This window comes from Primulina huaijiensis, chromosome 12, assembly GCF_012295235.1.
Source record: "Primulina huaijiensis isolate GDHJ02 chromosome 12, ASM1229523v2, whole genome shotgun sequence".
Taxonomy (NCBI): domain Eukaryota; kingdom Viridiplantae; phylum Streptophyta; class Magnoliopsida; order Lamiales; family Gesneriaceae; genus Primulina; species Primulina huaijiensis.
In genome coordinates, this window is record NC_133317.1 from 2,313,877 (window position 1) to 2,330,460 (window position 16,584).

The 16,584-nt window shown below is 34.0% G+C and overlaps 3 protein-coding genes across 5 annotated transcripts; 2 read left to right on the plus strand and 1 right to left on the minus strand.

Annotated features, from left to right (window-relative positions):
• The first annotated feature begins 256 nt into the window (after positions 1-256).
• LOC140990537 (mRNA cap guanine-N(7) methyltransferase 2-like) lies at positions 257-4,001 on the plus strand. The gene is made up of 11 exons (XM_073460266.1): positions 257-459; positions 543-621; positions 803-897; positions 1,583-1,654; positions 1,741-1,850; positions 2,188-2,310; positions 2,407-2,499; positions 2,748-2,816; positions 3,208-3,296; positions 3,386-3,483; positions 3,710-4,001. The coding sequence occupies exons 1-11, from the start codon at positions 352-354 to the stop codon at positions 3,848-3,850; spliced, it is 1,077 nt and encodes a 358-aa protein (XP_073316367.1). The 5' UTR covers positions 257-351; the 3' UTR covers positions 3,851-4,001.
• A 571-nt stretch (positions 4,002-4,572) lies between these two features.
• LOC140989744 (uncharacterized) lies at positions 4,573-8,135 on the minus strand. 2 transcript variants are annotated; one of them, XM_073459125.1, is made up of 2 exons: positions 7,902-8,135; positions 4,573-7,045 (listed from the first exon to the last, which is right to left on the minus strand). In XM_073459125.1, exon 2 carries the CDS (start codon positions 6,955-6,957, stop codon positions 5,173-5,175), a length of 1,785 nt encoding a protein of 594 aa, XP_073315226.1. In that variant the 5' UTR covers positions 6,958-7,045; positions 7,902-8,135; the 3' UTR covers positions 4,573-5,172. The 2 variants fall into 2 exon arrangements, with proteins under 2 accessions (XP_073315226.1, XP_073315227.1); XM_073459126.1 differs by having other exon boundaries at positions 8,061-8,076.
• A 2,705-nt stretch (positions 8,136-10,840) lies between these two features.
• LOC140989229 (uncharacterized) lies at positions 10,841-14,752 on the plus strand. 2 transcript variants are annotated; one of them, XM_073458379.1, is made up of 7 exons: positions 10,841-11,056; positions 11,580-12,218; positions 12,333-12,421; positions 12,666-12,765; positions 13,797-14,041; positions 14,165-14,280; positions 14,386-14,752. In XM_073458379.1, exons 1-5 carry the CDS (start codon positions 10,898-10,900, stop codon positions 13,962-13,964), a joined length of 1,155 nt encoding a protein of 384 aa, XP_073314480.1. In that variant the 5' UTR covers positions 10,841-10,897; the 3' UTR covers positions 13,965-14,041; positions 14,165-14,280; positions 14,386-14,752. The 2 variants fall into 2 exon arrangements, with proteins under 2 accessions (XP_073314480.1, XP_073314479.1); XM_073458378.1 differs by lacking the exon at positions 14,165-14,280 and having other exon boundaries at positions 14,386-14,748.
• Positions 14,753-16,584: the final 1,832 nt, after the last annotated feature.

Consider the following 16,584-nt stretch of genomic DNA (forward strand, 5'->3'; position numbering starts at 1 on the left):
ATAATAATTACCTCAAATATGTTCTAAAATTTTCTTAAATTTAGCAAGCTGTAAAATTTTATTAGTAAAGGGTATATTTACCAAAAAAAATTATCGATTTTAGAAACGTTGATTATTAATTATGAGAGAACAAAAAATTTGATATAAATTTTCCAAACCAAAATTCATATAATCTTTACAGTTGAAATACGTCATAAATACCCTCTAAGAAATGTTCGCAGTAACATGTAATTCACCAAATAAAATTAACAAACAAATAAACCATAAAAGTCACTGAACAATTTCCATTCCGGCAATTTATTTACTTTCCATTGCAAAAGCCTTCAATGTCGGGGTTTTAGGGAACGTACGATGATGAATTCCTTTCAAACCCATCGTCCCATCGAATCAGCTCACCACCGCCTAATCGAGTTCGCTAAAGTCGCTCTGATAAACATTTTCGTCTCCCCTTATGCAACTGTATGCTTCTTTCCAATCATGGATTTGATTGTTTTCTTGATTTTTAAATGTTTATGTTCCATTTCATTTGGGCAATATGGTAGGTGTGTGATTTGTTTTGTGGAGATGTACCCGATGAGGAGAAGTGGGATGATGCTCAAATCGGTCACTACATTGGCATTGGTAACTTTGAAATTCTTTCTTTTGTTTTTGCTTGTGTTGGTCGTATTTGAGCTGCTCGTATAAATGATTGACTAAGCTAACTCTTGTTATTCACGCGCTTGTGTAATTGCTTTTTGTTAATTTTTGTGTGGATGTGCTTAGTGATGATGATTCCTGTGTAAGCGTGGGCTTTCTTTGGCAGATGTGGTGACAACTGGAGTGAGTGGAGTGAGGGAAGCATGGGAGAGTCGACGCAAGACTTACACCTTTGAGTTTCTGGAGCTTGATCCTTGTGTAGTGAGATTCTTGACCCCGTCTCCGTATTATTTTTTTTTTTTACTCACTGATTCTTATTGAATGTATCTGTCCGGAAATGTTTACCACACAGTTGTGCATGTGATATTACTCGTATTTGTATGCCCACGTGGAAATTAGTTCATGATTGATTCTTGTTTGCGATGATCAGAAGGACTAAGCAGACAAGCAGCGGTATTCTTTTATTGGGTAACAGTTATTTTTCTATTGGTTCTTTTGTTGGTAAAAGAAGGAATAGGTGAATAGTTTACCCTCTTCCAAGGATCTTGTTACTAGGCGTCAGAACCTCATGTAAATCCTTTTAAAGTGTTACCATTATTGCGATATGTGCTGCTTTGTTAGAATGCCTACTTTTTTCCCCTGTTTTTCTGAAAAGTAATCAGATGTAAGTTAAAATTTTGCTTAAGCTATGAACTGTTTTCATCTTTTTCCTTTCTCCATCTACACAGTGCTCGAAATCTGTTCGATTTGCTTTTAGATTACTGAGCCTCTTTCATTCTTGTCAATCATTATACCAACCGAGATACAAGAATGAAGGACCTGAATGCTTTCTGATTCTGTTAGTTGCCACTTGCGAGCATATCATTGTTTCCTTGGCTTCTTTCTCATTATTTGATTTTTATGTGCCAATTATTTTTCTTTGATTTTGATCCTATGCTTTATGTAGGGAGATGTAGAGTTGCACTGGAAGGACAAGGAAAAGCAGGCTGATATTGTTTTCTGCATGCAGCATTTACCGGTAGGACTCTGTTCGATAGTGTTTCTCAATGTCTCCATATCCTTAGAGAAACTGAAAACATAAACTTCATACCTGAATGGTGGCAGTTATGCTTTGAAACAGAGGAGAAAGTGAGAAAATTGTTGCACAATGTCTCATCTTTGTTGAGACCGGGAGGTTACTTCCTTGGTTTAACTCCTGATTCATCTACTATATGGTATGAATAAAATTTTTGAAATTTATTATTCTGTTTCATAGACATTTTGTTTTTTGTCATTGTTGTTGATCCTGATGTTGGCCTTTCTCAAAACTTTCCCCCCGCGATAGTAGCAAGTAGTTTTTTCAAAAAAAAAAAATAATCATAACTCCATTTTTTTTTGTATTTCATCAAGGAGCGGAGTGGAGGAAAAATGACGTGTGAAAATCAGCATCTTCATAGAAATTGTTCTTGAGAATTGATCTACACAACATATTAGACCTTGTTCATCGAGAAGGGTCTAAACTTTCGAACTTTTGTGGTGTTCTGCCCTAACATGCGTCGTGTGGATTTTCAGGGCTAAGTACCAGAAAAATGTTGAAGCGTACCACAATAAGAGTGGTGGCATGAAGCCCAACATTTTTCCCAACTGCATTCGATCTGAGAGCTATATGATCACTTTTGAAGTTGAGGAAGAGAAGTATTTTTCCAATATATGACCTTGTCATGCTTTCCTTTTCTTTCGAATCTTTTGTGACATTTTATTGTCTCTAATGTATGTTCAGCTGATTTCCAGATTCCCATTTTTTGGTAAAAAATACCAGTTGAAATTTGCAAATGATGTCTCCATGGAGACTCATTGTTTAGTCCATTTCCCAAGCTTGATCAGGTTAATTTTTTGTTAAGATTTTAAAACATCTCTCTTATGAATGTTGACTTTGTTGATTTATTTTGCAAAATTGGTTTCAATCTTCTCTGGTAAATATTTGCTTAGTTACTTGAGTTCTTAATGTTTCGGACTGGCGTGATGTAGAAGGCTGCAAACTGACATATAATCGACTATCACGTCCTGAAAATGCTTATTTACCAGTTCATCTATGATATTTCTTGTTTTGGTGTTGATAATTATGATGACAGGTTGGCTAGAGAGGCTGGTCTTGAGTATGTAGAGATACAAAACCTGACTGAATTTTATGAGGACAACAAGTAACATATTTATCTTCAACTTTTAATCTTTGTTTTGTTTCTCTACGTTCTTGTATGTTTATGGAAGGTCAATAAAAGCAGGAAGTGTCTCACAATTTTGACTGATATGGATTGCATTTATTCTGTGGGATTATTGATATGTCAGTATAAGTTTGAATATCAAATGCTTGTACAACACAGTTATTTCTTGTAGCTAAGCAAATCTCGGATGTTTAACGAGGAAGGATGAAAAATATGCCTGGATTCTTTTCTTGTATTTTTATTATCTTTACTTCTGGCATGAAGTTGTCCAAGCAGATATTCTATCTCTAGTTTCGAAACTGTGAGTTGAATTCTCTCAGATGTATTACTTTGGTTAGATGACTGATGTCACCGTGACTTGGCTTGTCAGAGCACAATTGACAGGGTTGTTAATGGATTCTGGTCCAAACCTTACTGATCCAAGGGGAAGGCTTCTTCCCAGATCATATGACATTTTGGGTGACTGTATCGCTCCACACTAGATTATTACCTTGGAAGTGAGCTTTATATATTTTCTTGGAACTCATTTGTGAATCCTCCATTTACAGGTCTGTATACCACATTCATCTTTCAAAAGCCTGATCCAGATTTCGCCCCTCCTCTCATGACCCCGTTGTTGGAAGATGGAAACCACAATCCAGATGAGGCGAGTTTCTAACATTAAGAATTATATAATAATAGTGGCTCTCAGCAGTAATTGTTTGTAGCTATCAAGGATTATTAGTTCAGGCACCTTTAGCTTTCATTTTAGCAAATATTTGCTAAAAAGTGGCTTCTTCTAGTTGAGCATTGACCTGAAATATTTTGTTTCATACTATGGATGGCCAGATTTTTCTTTTTCATGCTTATAATGGTTATTTTTAATGGCGTAGAGAGACTGGCAAGGGATTGGTTGGCGAGAGGAAGAAAAGATTGTGCAGACGGAGCCAACTTCAGGACTGGGCAAGATTTCCGAGCAGAAAGGCATTCTCGGTCCTGGTCCAGCAGAGTTGCGCTTTCCGGAGGCACTATGAATATACTTTACAGGAAGAAAACAAGTTTTCATGTCGTTGCAACACATTGGGGATGTTCCCATGCGCTTCTTGTATACTCACATTTTATGTACATTATTATGTAACTCGTGACTTTATATGTGCTCTTCGCAATGCCCTTCTAGTTGCCTTCTGCATTCGTAAATGACACTCACACTGCCTCTGTTATGTTTTTTTCTCCGCACGAACAAAATTCTAGTATTGGAGAGTTGAGATAGAGAAAACAATGTCTCTCTCTTTTTAAAAAAATAAAATTAATTGAACATATTTATTTGATTGCAGATCATGCATATTTTGAATTGCAGTATAACGACATTCGGAATCAAATGTGAACAACATATTTTCAATTATTTTTAGCAGTTTAAAATGAATTGTATATATCACAAAATTAAGTTGTTAGATATTCATTATTGGCTTTAGTTTTTCCTTTCGTTCTTTCCTTTTGCTTTTTTTCCAAATTCAGTTCAACTGCACTTCTTTCAAACAACAAAACAATAAAGCAGGCAAATGAAACCTACTCAATCAAACCTAAACCAAAAAGAACAGCCATTCTAGACGAAAATGGAGCTGTTGCACAATGATTTATATATTTTTTCAACAACATTTGGTAAACGGTTTGTATGGAATTAATTTATATCTAAAGGCTGGAGATCATAGTTACTAATACCCCAAACAACCACAACAATTTAGGATGGTTACAACTATGAAGTTCAAATGTTTCAGTTAAATAACAAGCCAGTTAAATCACCCAGTTGCAATCTATATCGTATAGAATATCAACTCCAATGGATGTATTCTTGTTCAAAGAAGAGTAACCACAAATATGGACAACAGTGGTCATAAATACCATCACTAATAAAAAGCCACGAAATTTAGATTTTTAATTATGTCCCGATAAAAAATGTTTATGGCAAAGTAAAAAATTTAAAGCCAAACAGCAAGCAGCATGACATCCTTTAATTTGATGAGAAGCTTCTGAGATTGGAAAACCACACCTTTACCAGGATAAGATTTTCACGATTAAGATTGACAATTTACACACTTAAAGTGTAAGTAATGGTTATCGATGACCATAAAACGGCATCAATCCTTAAACCAAACTTGTAACCAGGAAAATTATGTGATCCTATGACTGTGGGAGTAAGGATGTGCCTTCTTGGCATCCAAGAATCCAACAACTAGGTTTCACCAAAGACTCAAGGAATTCTTTCCTGGATATCGACTTTTGGGACGAACGGATTAGGATCCTTTGACGTTAAGTGTGATCCTTCGGTAAAATGATAAGCAATATGAAAGTGATGTGGCTATGAATCCATGTATTCTTCGACCTTTCTGACACTAGCAAACTCAGATAGTGAATTTGCATTGATTTCTCGACCAAACCTCGATATATAGTTCAGTCCAACAAGAAGCTCGCTTATGGCTGTTTCTGTCTTTTCTTGATTCGCAAAGAGAAGGGTTTGAACTAGAAGCACATTTGTTCTGGAAACTAAACTCTGGTGCTCAATGCTCCGCTCTGATTGCCATCTTATCATGTTATGAGCAAGTGGGGCTAGCCACTCAAGTGTTGCTGACATTGCATTGGTCCACTCTCCCGCAAGAACCGCATCGTAAACTGATGAAGTCGGGATATTGGCAAAGGGCTTTAGTTTCGCCCTTAGGGAAGCTCTGATACTTGAAGGTAGCATGCTGTATAAATCATCTCTTGCATCATTGCCAATCAAATGAGGAGACGCCACTAATTTCTCGATAAATATGATAACATTTGCATAGTGAAGAGCTAAGGCAGCAGCACCGAGAGTTTCGGGAGGAGGCGCATCCAACAGCTTCTTCTTAGGACCGACTGATTGGTTTCCTTGACTCGAGTTGCCATAAGTATGCTCTGCTCTGTTGGAATCCTTAGTTCTGTTTAAAACTCCGGAATAGACATACCCAGAGAAATCTTTTGTCGGAGTACAATTCTCACTGACCATGCCCCTCGTAAAAGGCATCGAGGTGGTTAGTTGATCAGATTGCTGACTTGGAATCTTCTCCTTTACGTTCTGAGATCTATCACGAAATTGCCACAGTCGGATTGCCTTTCGCATAAGGCCGGATTTCGTTGTCGACCTCGCAAGGTGGCCCGAGTAGAAGCTAGCATCATTATGTGATCCAGGAATCGGGCTTGACGTGTTCACAGAATTTCGAAGAGGTCCTGAGTGGAAATTGCGAATATCGCTTGGTCTTGAAATTGGACCCGAAAAAAATATCATCTTGCCCACCAAGCCAGAAGAATACCTCGGAACACAATTTTCAGATGGGTAAACTGATGATTGTGTGAATACAATTGAGTGGCTCTTTCTGCTGTTATTTAAATCTATAAGTCTAGAATCTTTGATCCCCAAGTCAGCCACGTCGCTAGCTCCAAACACATGCCCAATCCTACCATATATAGTAAATACAGATCTTGCTAGAAGAAGAACTGTGTAATCATAAGTTCGATTCCAAAGAGAATTATCCTTAAGATGCCTCACCTCTTGTCGTTTCCACGCAACCTTTTTTTCATATTCGACCAAGATTATGCTATCTGCGTTATCACTTCCCATCATTCTTCGCAAACTTTGTTCAAAATCGGCGAGTGTCTCCATTTCTTGAAACAAATTATTATTCACTATTATAAACCGTTCCAATTTCTTGGCTTTCCTATCCATCTTCTTCCACAAATATTGCCAACCGTAGGTATCGGTAGACAAGTTAATCAAATCATTAAAGGCTTGCTCAAAACTCTTTAACAAGGGATCACTACATTTCTTTGATAGTCTTGCAACAGCTCTTGCAACATTCGCCAAGTTTTCAGTCATTTCTGCACATATCATCTGTCCAATATAATCATCGTTTTCTGAGACAAGCTTCTTGATACCTGTGGAAGTTGCTATTTCCTCCTTCAACCTTGCGATTTGCTTCTCGGTCAATGATTGCCAGAGATGAAGCAGCTTAGAAATCAAACTCGCGGCTTCAAAAGCCAGAACCCCGATATGCAACTTCCCAGCATGAGAGTCGCGCTTTTTCGAAGGCTTCCGTAAACTACGAAACCATGATTCAGCAACCATTTCTAGTGATGTCACGAGTTTGCAACAATTTATGATCTCAAAATCAAACTTCGCGACTAACTTTCGGGACTCTGAAGTGAAAGAGAAACTGTGCAAAAACAGAAGCTGCTTAAAACCAGTTCAATCACGTTCTTGTAAAAATTGACATGAAACAAATGACAGTTCATCAAAATGACTCTTATCTGCACATCAGATAACAGCAAGGTGAATGGAAAATACTCAAGATCAACTATTCATGATATAAAAAAAATGCACCGAGAATTTAAAATAAAAAATATTTAAAATCGAATGATATGCAATTCTATCAAGATCTGACACTCATATTAACTTGACCGGAGATATATAATCAGAAAACGAAACAACATAAGACTTCGTTAATCAGAAAAAAATCTTCTTCTTCCTAAGATTCCTACTTTCTTCTACACTTTCGCCTTTTCATTTGGTAATCCGAAGATCCCGTGAAAGTATGTGAATGAGAAAGCAACTTCAAATTTGAAGAAATTATACTCGTTATCAAGTGAACTAAGTACCACAAAATCGATCGACAAATTATTTTACACCTGGAATTCGATATCCCACAACCACAGAATAATTAGAGATTCTTTAAAAAAATAACTAAAGACAGGAAAGCATAAACAAACCCAGATCAAATCAGCAAGAAGAATCAAACCATATTGGATTAAATAAAAACCAAAAAATAAAATAAAAATCTTTCAAACATCAAATGAAAAAGAACACTTCAAAACTTGCTTAAACTGCTGCCAACTTCAAAATCTTCTGAACAAACTGTTTTCCTTTGCTTATTCACAGCTCGACAAGAACTATAAAAGTATAAAAAACTAAAGTTTCCGTCATAAAATCAGGACATACCAAGAACAAGACACAGTAAACTGAAGCAGGGAAAAAAAAAGGAAGAAAGGTAAAAACCCATATCAGAAACTCACTAATTATCTGCAAAAAACAAAAATTATACCGTCACTACCAGGAAAAAACGTAAAGCGTATATTTTCTAGTGAAGAGAGAGACAACTTAGGAAAATACGAAAGAGAGAGCCACATGCAAGAAATCAGCAGAAAAATAAAAATGGGCGAGAGTTGAGAAACCGAGTGGAATTTATGGGAACATTTATTGCATTACAGCGCCAGCTTCTCTTCCTTTCGTAATTCCCCTCAACACTCGAGATTTAATGCCTTTTCTTTCTAGCTTTTTTCAAACTTTTTGTATGCATATCAAAATTTATGGTGTGTTTTAAATTATAATAACTAAAAAAATAACGAGGTCATTATTACTATAATTATATAAGGTAAAAATTAGTGTTAAATTTTGTTTAAAATATTAAGTGATACATCATGAATGGGCCATCAAGATCAGGCCCAAACCAGATTTTGAACTCTCTGTCCATCCCTAGCCAAGTTAGAAGGCCCATGATAGAACCCATACATTCTCCGATAAATATCAGGTTTGGGAGTCTAACTTATTCATATTCATTATATTGACTTTCATTAGCACCCTTAGGTGTTCTCTCATTATATACTCAGTCTCTAACTTGAGCGTCGGATGGGCTACGTTGAGACACCTTCACGGCCTTCTTCTAACGGTTTCTTTTGTGATTTCAGGCCTAAAGTAAATTCGATATCTGCATTCGGGCTAACGTCGCCTGCTAGAACTGAACCTTAAATTTTCAGTGAGTATCATTATGTGATAAATAAATTATGGATAGCAAAATAATTAATACTAAAAAAAACATATATAATCTGCCTCTATAATGCGTCTACACAGTAAATACTAATGATTAATTAGTAATCATATTGTGTGCGTAAAATTGTTTTTAATATTGATTGATAAATTTGGTACGATTTTTTTAATATTTACTTAATAAATTTTTATAGCTTCATTATAAAAATACTCGTTATTGTCATTAAATATAAAAAGTGTTTTCAACAAGTCATAAATTGAATATTGAAAAACACAAAAATTCATGTGAGACGGTCTCGTGAGTAAATTTTGTGATACGAATATTTTATTTAAGTCATCCATTAAAAAAATATTATTTTTTATGTTAAAAATATTATTTTTTATTATAAATATAGACAACGAGATCGTCTCACAATATATCAATTTTTTGAATAAATAATTACTGACTTTTTTTACATTATCCTGTTCTGTTTTTTTCCCCATATAGTTGCGCGACAATATGCCCCATAATTGACTTTTAATTCAATCAATTATAAAGATGATTTCCACAGATAATCGCAGTGAAAATGACCTTTTGATGCAAATTGCGACGGAGTGCGTCATAGTGATCCATCGTCATACACATTTGCCCATTTTCTCAAATATATGGATTTTTTTAATTATTTTTCAGCTATCTCAAATATATAATCTAAGTTTTAATTTTTATTAACCTTGTTATTTTTTGTTTTTACTAATATATTTCTGTTAATGAAGTTTTGACGGATATAATAATTTTTGTAAATTGACAACAAGAATGATACCCATGGATGGACTCATTAGTTTACCCATGGTCCATTCTTAACTCAAATGGAAGGCAGACTCATCACGTGCTCAAGTATCTTCCTATAAATACCAGTTTTGACCGTTCGGTTCATTTATTCACTATATTATTTTTCAGTAGCACCCTTAGCTGCTCTCCACTTATATTCTCAATTTCTGACTTGAGCGTCGGAGGGACTTTACGTCGGGACACCCTCTCTGCCCCCTTCTAACGGTCTTCTTCGTGATTTCAGGCTCAGGACAAATTCGAAGCCTGCGTCTGGACTAGATCATTTGCTGAAATCGGACCCTAAATTTTCAGTTAATATCAAAGAACATAACTATTTTTCTATAATCAAATATAAAACTTGAGTCAAACACGAGAGGATGAATCAGTCATACCAAAAGATGTCAAAATTGTTAGTATATAAAATTCATGCAAAGGAGTCATAAGTTTTTTTATCCATAAAATGATTTATAGGATGTACAAATATTATTTTTATCGATATGATATAAATAAATATAGGTATAAATTCAAGTTGTTTTAAATTTAATATTGCAACTCAAATTTTTTGGTTTTATTTTATTTTTCACTGCAATGGAATTAATTATCACAGGTTAGGGAGGCAGCTGCCTGCACAAGTCTCGCTAGTCAATGCACTCGTGAGTTTGTATTTCAAATTTTGCTTTGGAACAAGGAACAACATTCAGTCAACTACAAGGGCGGGGTGAGTCCATCTTCGTCTTCGAATTTTATCCCTATCTCTCTACTCGTCTTCATCCCAGCTTTTTTAAGTTCGGGGATTGTGTGGATAAAATCTTCATCCATATTTCAAAAATATTAATGAAACAAGACGGGGAGCGGATTTGAGGATTTTCTGAACCAAAACTTATTATTATCTATTATTATTAATGATAATATTAATATTAATATCTATATCAAGATTAATAATACTAATATTATTATTAATATTATTTTTGAGAATAAAGATAATATCTACGTACCCATATCGAACTATTTAGGAGATTTTAAAAAATTCTCAAACCTGAAAAAATCGGAGAACTCCGGCTCCATTTCGGGTTTTCTTTGTAGGTTCAAATCCGTAGAGAAAATTATCGTCCCTAATCAACTGTCCATATATTCCAAATCTTATAAATTATTTTATGAACGGATCATTTTAAATTTAAAGCGATGTCTCATATTCCAGATTAATAATAACAAAATATTTCATTAGAGATATTATTTTTGCTCTTTGGAGTGAAAAGTCTAAGAAAAAGTACAAATAAAGATTTTTCCAAAGCCCACCAAACCCTATTACCATACGTAAAATGACAGAAAAACCATGGCATACCTCTCAAATACCAAATCTAGCCTCAGTATCTTAAAACCCATATTGTACACTGAAGTGCAGAAACCGCCTCGCTCATTCGCTCGCAGCCTTCAGAAATGGGAAGAAGCGATGATTCGATGAGCAGAAGAAGGAACAAACAGAGCAGAAAAAAGCAAGAAGACAAGAAAGATTCATCCTCTAAGGTTTCTGCTCGCGTCGCCGCTATTATCGCATCCAAAAACCGCCGCAAATCAGGCAAACGCCGCCTCTGCCAGGTGACTTGAGATTGTGAAGACCTGTCTACGTTAATTGTTTGTTTTTTTTATGTATGTTGTTTCATTGATGGTGAATTTCTGTCATCTAAGTTAGTTGTCATCTCGAAGCAAAGATTTGGCCTTTTTTCCTTCTTGCAGTAGAACCATGTGTTGAAAATTAGTCGGTTTTTTTGTTAAGATTATTCGCTGCTAGAAACGAGTTTGATTATAAGTGTTTGCTTTGATGCGTGGATGGAATCAGGTGCTGATTGGCTTCAAATATTTTCGGATTTCTCGAATTTTCAAAATTGCCTTTGATGTAAAAAAAATAATATAATTATCTCTATTGATTAATTTTTTTGTTCGGTGTTGATGTAGTTGAATCTGAATCTGTTATTTGGACCCTAATATTTGTTTGACGTGTATTATACTTAACTTTTGATGTAGCACTGGTTAACCATTAAGGTGCTGATGATACACCATTAATGTGACTGTTGTTCATGATTCTTAGTATCCTGTTTTTCTTTTATTGTTGCTTTTGCAGGGCATGTGCTTTAGCCTTCCATCTCCTGAGGACCCTTTTATTGATAACCATGGGAAAATTGATCATTCGAAAAAAAGGAAGAGAAGTTCTAAAGCAAATGGGAAGCCTGGGGAGAAGAAAGGCAGAGTGCTAGAGAAAGCGACCCGATGCAGCAATGATTCTCATGTAGACCCCCAAGAGCATGAAATGAGTGGTGGACACTCAGAATCTGTTGAGCCTTTTAGTTTTATGGGTCCAGAAATTGCGATCAATGTGGGGAAACCAACTTGCCAGATCATTAATAGGAACAAGCTCAACCATGCTCAGACACAAAACCGTTTTGAAAACAAAACTGAGTGTCCATCGAAATTTCTGATTACATGCCTGAATTCAATTCAAACTGCTTTGGAGAATGGTGAAGGTTATGTTAGTGAAGGAGACAAACCTTTCTTTGCCAATGCGTGGGGAATTGAGTTCTGGAATTGTTATTCCAACAGAAAAGATGTTCTTGAAACTGATAGAGCTGATTCCACAATGGAGCAAATTGCTTGGATCGCATCAACAGCTGCTGATACCATTTCAATGAAGGAGAAAGAGGGGCTATCATTTACTAGTCCTTTTCTTCTATATCTCGTTCCATCACGAGAGAAAGCTTCTAAGGTTTGCCCGCTACAATAAGCATTTTTTGATCAACCGTGCCACCGGTCTTGTAGATCTGTTGAGTCTCACAATTGACTCATTGGCTTACCTGTCTCTCTGTTTCGTTACACTCAGGTTCGTGAAGTATGCAAGCCTTTGAAGGCCCTTGGAATACATACTGTGAGTCTTCATTCTGGTGCTTCCATTGATCATCAAGTTAATGGGTTAGCATCTTCCTTCGATCTTGTTCATATGATATAACTCTGTCGGTGATTGAAAAATATAATTGAAAGTGAGGCAAATATTGGATTTTCATTTGGAAGGTGGGATGGTTCAACCCTTAGATTTTGTGTATCACAATCTCTCTTTTCTACCTTGCTTTTAGAACTTAAAGTAATCACATGCATATTGTTGCATTGTTTCTCTGTTTAAAGATTGATCTTTCGCTTTTCCCGCCTTTTCTGACAGTTTGAAGATCTGTGAACCGGAGTTCATTGTCTCTACACCGGAGAGACTTTTGGAGCTTCTTACCCTGAAGGCTATTGACACATCTGGAGTTTATCTACTGGTAATTTTATATTGAACTTTTCATTCCCCTCAGACTTGTCATTGACTCATTTCAATATTCGTTCTTTTCCATCTGATATGGTATTCTTGTGCATTCTCTTTTCTTTTAGTAGCATTGTTACAGGACAATTAAAATATAGAAAACACTGATATAAAAGAAATACAAAAATCCCTGAATAGAGAATTCCCAAGAAATAGAATCCACCCCAATATTTGTAATTTGATGAGTGAACGCTGCACTGCTCTTATGAAAGTGTTTTTATTCTCTAGCGAGGGTGCGTAAGTTGAGTGTATCAGCAATTGCACATTAAACCCCTATTCAAAGCATTAAGAGTTAGAGGGTGTGCAATGGAACCGAATTGCTAAAAATTGATTAAATCGATTTAGTTTTCACCACACCAAACCGATCGATATTTTGTGAAAAACACTTAACTGAACTGATTTAAATCAGTTGTTTCGGTTGATCAACCAAGATCACCCATTTTCCTTCAAAAACAAAATAATGGATAAGTCAAATGAACTAACTTTTTAAAAATAGATAAATGGTGAATGTATCGAAAACCAGAATTTGTTAAATAAATAATCATAAAAATAAAGTAGACCTATTCAAAATTATAATAATAACTTGATGTCAAAATAGGTCAACTTAAAAACATTTTTACAACATATTAAAAAATGTTAATTTTTACAAGTTTGGTTGGTTTGGTTTAGCAAGTCTTTTAAAAAAAATAATATTAAACCAATTTAACCGATATGTTTTGATATTAAAGCCAAATCATCAATCACCGAATAAGTGTAATCGAACTTCTGATACTATAAAGAATCGGTATATTATTTTGGTGCAACAAAAATTTTGACCACCCGCGTTTGAAAGTCTAATTTCAGCCTTTTATGTTATCACTCCATAGTAGTAGTCATTTAATTTCTCCAAGGCATTCATCTTCAATATATTGTTGAGATGTGTTTACTTCTTTATAACAGTTTAATATCAAAGTCTCCATCTGTTTGTTCTGATTTTGATCATGATTGTAGGTTATTGATGGGCTAGAATACCCTTTTAATGGCGGATACTTTGATGCAATCAAGTCCATGAGACAACTCATATATGGAAATCCAAAGAACGTAGTGTTCTCTGATTGCTTGAAAAACTCATCTGCATCGGTGGTGCAAAAACTGTCGAAAGGATCCATCTGCAGATGATTAATTTGGTGCATATATCGCCTGTTGAAGCGCATCCATAATCTACAAGACTTATTTAGTGAATATAATTGAAAAAGGTATATGTTTTTTCTGTCGATGAAATCATACTTGGTAACTAATTATCATGGGAAATTGCTTTCAACATATGTGCTTACTTTGAGACTGACTCTTAACCTAGTACCAACTTTTTTTATTTTTAGGCAGAGTCCTGAAGTAAATTGATGAACATGTGTTTTAAGGCTTTTCGACAAGCAGTTGATGGAAAATTTTGATCATGTCTTCGAAGTTTTGCTCAAACATTATCGACGCTTTGCCTGTATTTCACTTTTCTAAACCAAATGTTACACTTGGTTATTACCCTCATACCATCTAATTCAATAAATATTTTACTACTGACTTCTTACCTCTATATATGCTGCAGGCTTTTGAATTTATGAGTAGATCAAATAGCAATAAACTCTCCCGACTCTCTATGGACAACTACATTTTGATCGGCTTGTTGGATCATTGGGATAAACATCGTTTCAATTATTGTTACTGCATATCGGCTATCAAATGAGGTGATAGTCTCTCCTTTCGATCTCAGACTGCTCTTACTTTCACCATTCAGACAATGCAACGTTGCTCCATTAAAGATCAAGAATTAAGCTTAGTTTCAGCATGTCTCAGTTGTGTGGTCGTATTGTTTTCCATGCATATTATATTCATTTTTGTTCCAAGATTTAATTTGTTTTTGCTACTCTTTGTAAGTTACTATTACTTTTCTCATGCTTGATCTAATCAAATTTCTTGTGTCTGCTCATCCTTACTGCTAAAGTAAATTTTCCGACTATTTTGAAAAAAACATATATTACGCTACACAATAAATATTACTCTTAGCGTAGTTTTATCCATTAGATAAGATGAATTCCATTTCTTTGAGTGAAATTTATTTTAATATTGGTTTCATCTAACATAGATTTTTCCTAATAAAGAGTGGATTAATTGGGATTCAGTCCTTGAATCCAAACATAAGTCATGATTCAGTCTCTGTATAAGAAAAAAATTAATTTTAACTTCTTGATATGACATGTTTTTCATTTAATTTCTGAACTTAAGAATCAAAAATATTATATTACATATATCTAATTTAAGTTGATTGACACTCAAGTTAAGTCACTTGGTATCTACAATTCATAAATTTGTACCTTATTTTCAACAATATGTAATTTATTGTTTCATAAAAGTGTAAATATTTCATATCTAAATATTATAATTATATACTTAACTTGATTTAGTTGATACTTAAAAATTATACATTTATGTTATAATCTTAATGATCTGTATTTATATTTATTATTTTAGTTTTTGTATCATACATATGACATAAATAATATATAAAATTAAAATTTATTGATATCTAAAACTCAAATCTGTCATAATTTCAACAATTTGTACGTACTCATTTATTTGGACACAAAAACTTAAAATTAAAATTATAAAAACATATAAAATTAGAGAACTCAAACTAAATTATCTGACTTCACTTATATTACCATCAGATTGTGACAAACATGTTAAATCATTCAATGATTTGACTGAAATTTTGTCATATCATATCTGCATTGGGCTACGATAAAAATATATTTATTTTTAATTATTATTATTTAATTAATATATATTTTAGATAATAGTAAAGTATATTTAATTTTATTTCCAAAAAAAGTATATTATTAGTTTATATATACACTCGAAGGTTGTTAAACGTGTTATGATACGGGAGCGGAAGTATATCACAGATATTTTGACATATTAAATAAAGTTTCAACGTATTTGATATTTTTCAAATAAATTTATAATTATAGATGCACCATCAAAATTAGTAGGAAAAAAAAATCAATATCAAGAATTGTGTAAAATCGAGTAGGTACAATTATCGAAAAAATAAACGAGCTGAACTTGATTGATTGAAATCATAAAATACTTCAAAATAGATTTTTTTTATTTTTGTCTATGTTACACTGAGAGTATTACTTTCATTGTAGTTTTATACAAGATGTTAATATGTACATCGATCGATATTTTTTTGTTTTCAATTTAAACGTCCATCGAATGCGATTGACGTCAAATAGAGGAGGCACTGTGATGGGCTGTAAACAAAAATTTATGAAATCATCTAAAATATCTGAAATTAGAAAATTTTCCATGTTGACTTGTCTGCATTTTTTACTATAAAATTACTAAAGTGGGGCCATACGAGTCAACAGATTGAAAAGAAAAAAGTGAGAATTAACAAGTTATAAAATAATTTTCGTATTTTTCTATGTTATATTTGAAATATTTTATCGCTTGTGACACGAGAAAATTTTAACTATTAAATTATCAATATATGATGTCAACTTTCATTAACATATGATATACTCATATATCTAATGATGATATACTAACTCATAATTGTCTATAGACTATAAACAAATAACTATACGAGCTTTAATTAATCACAAAAACTCTTGTGAGACGATCTCACGGATCAATTTCATTGGTCGAATATTTTATTTGAGTCATCCATTACAAAATATTACTTTTTATACTAAGAGTATTACTTTTTATTGTGAATATCGGTAAGGTTGACCCGTCTCAC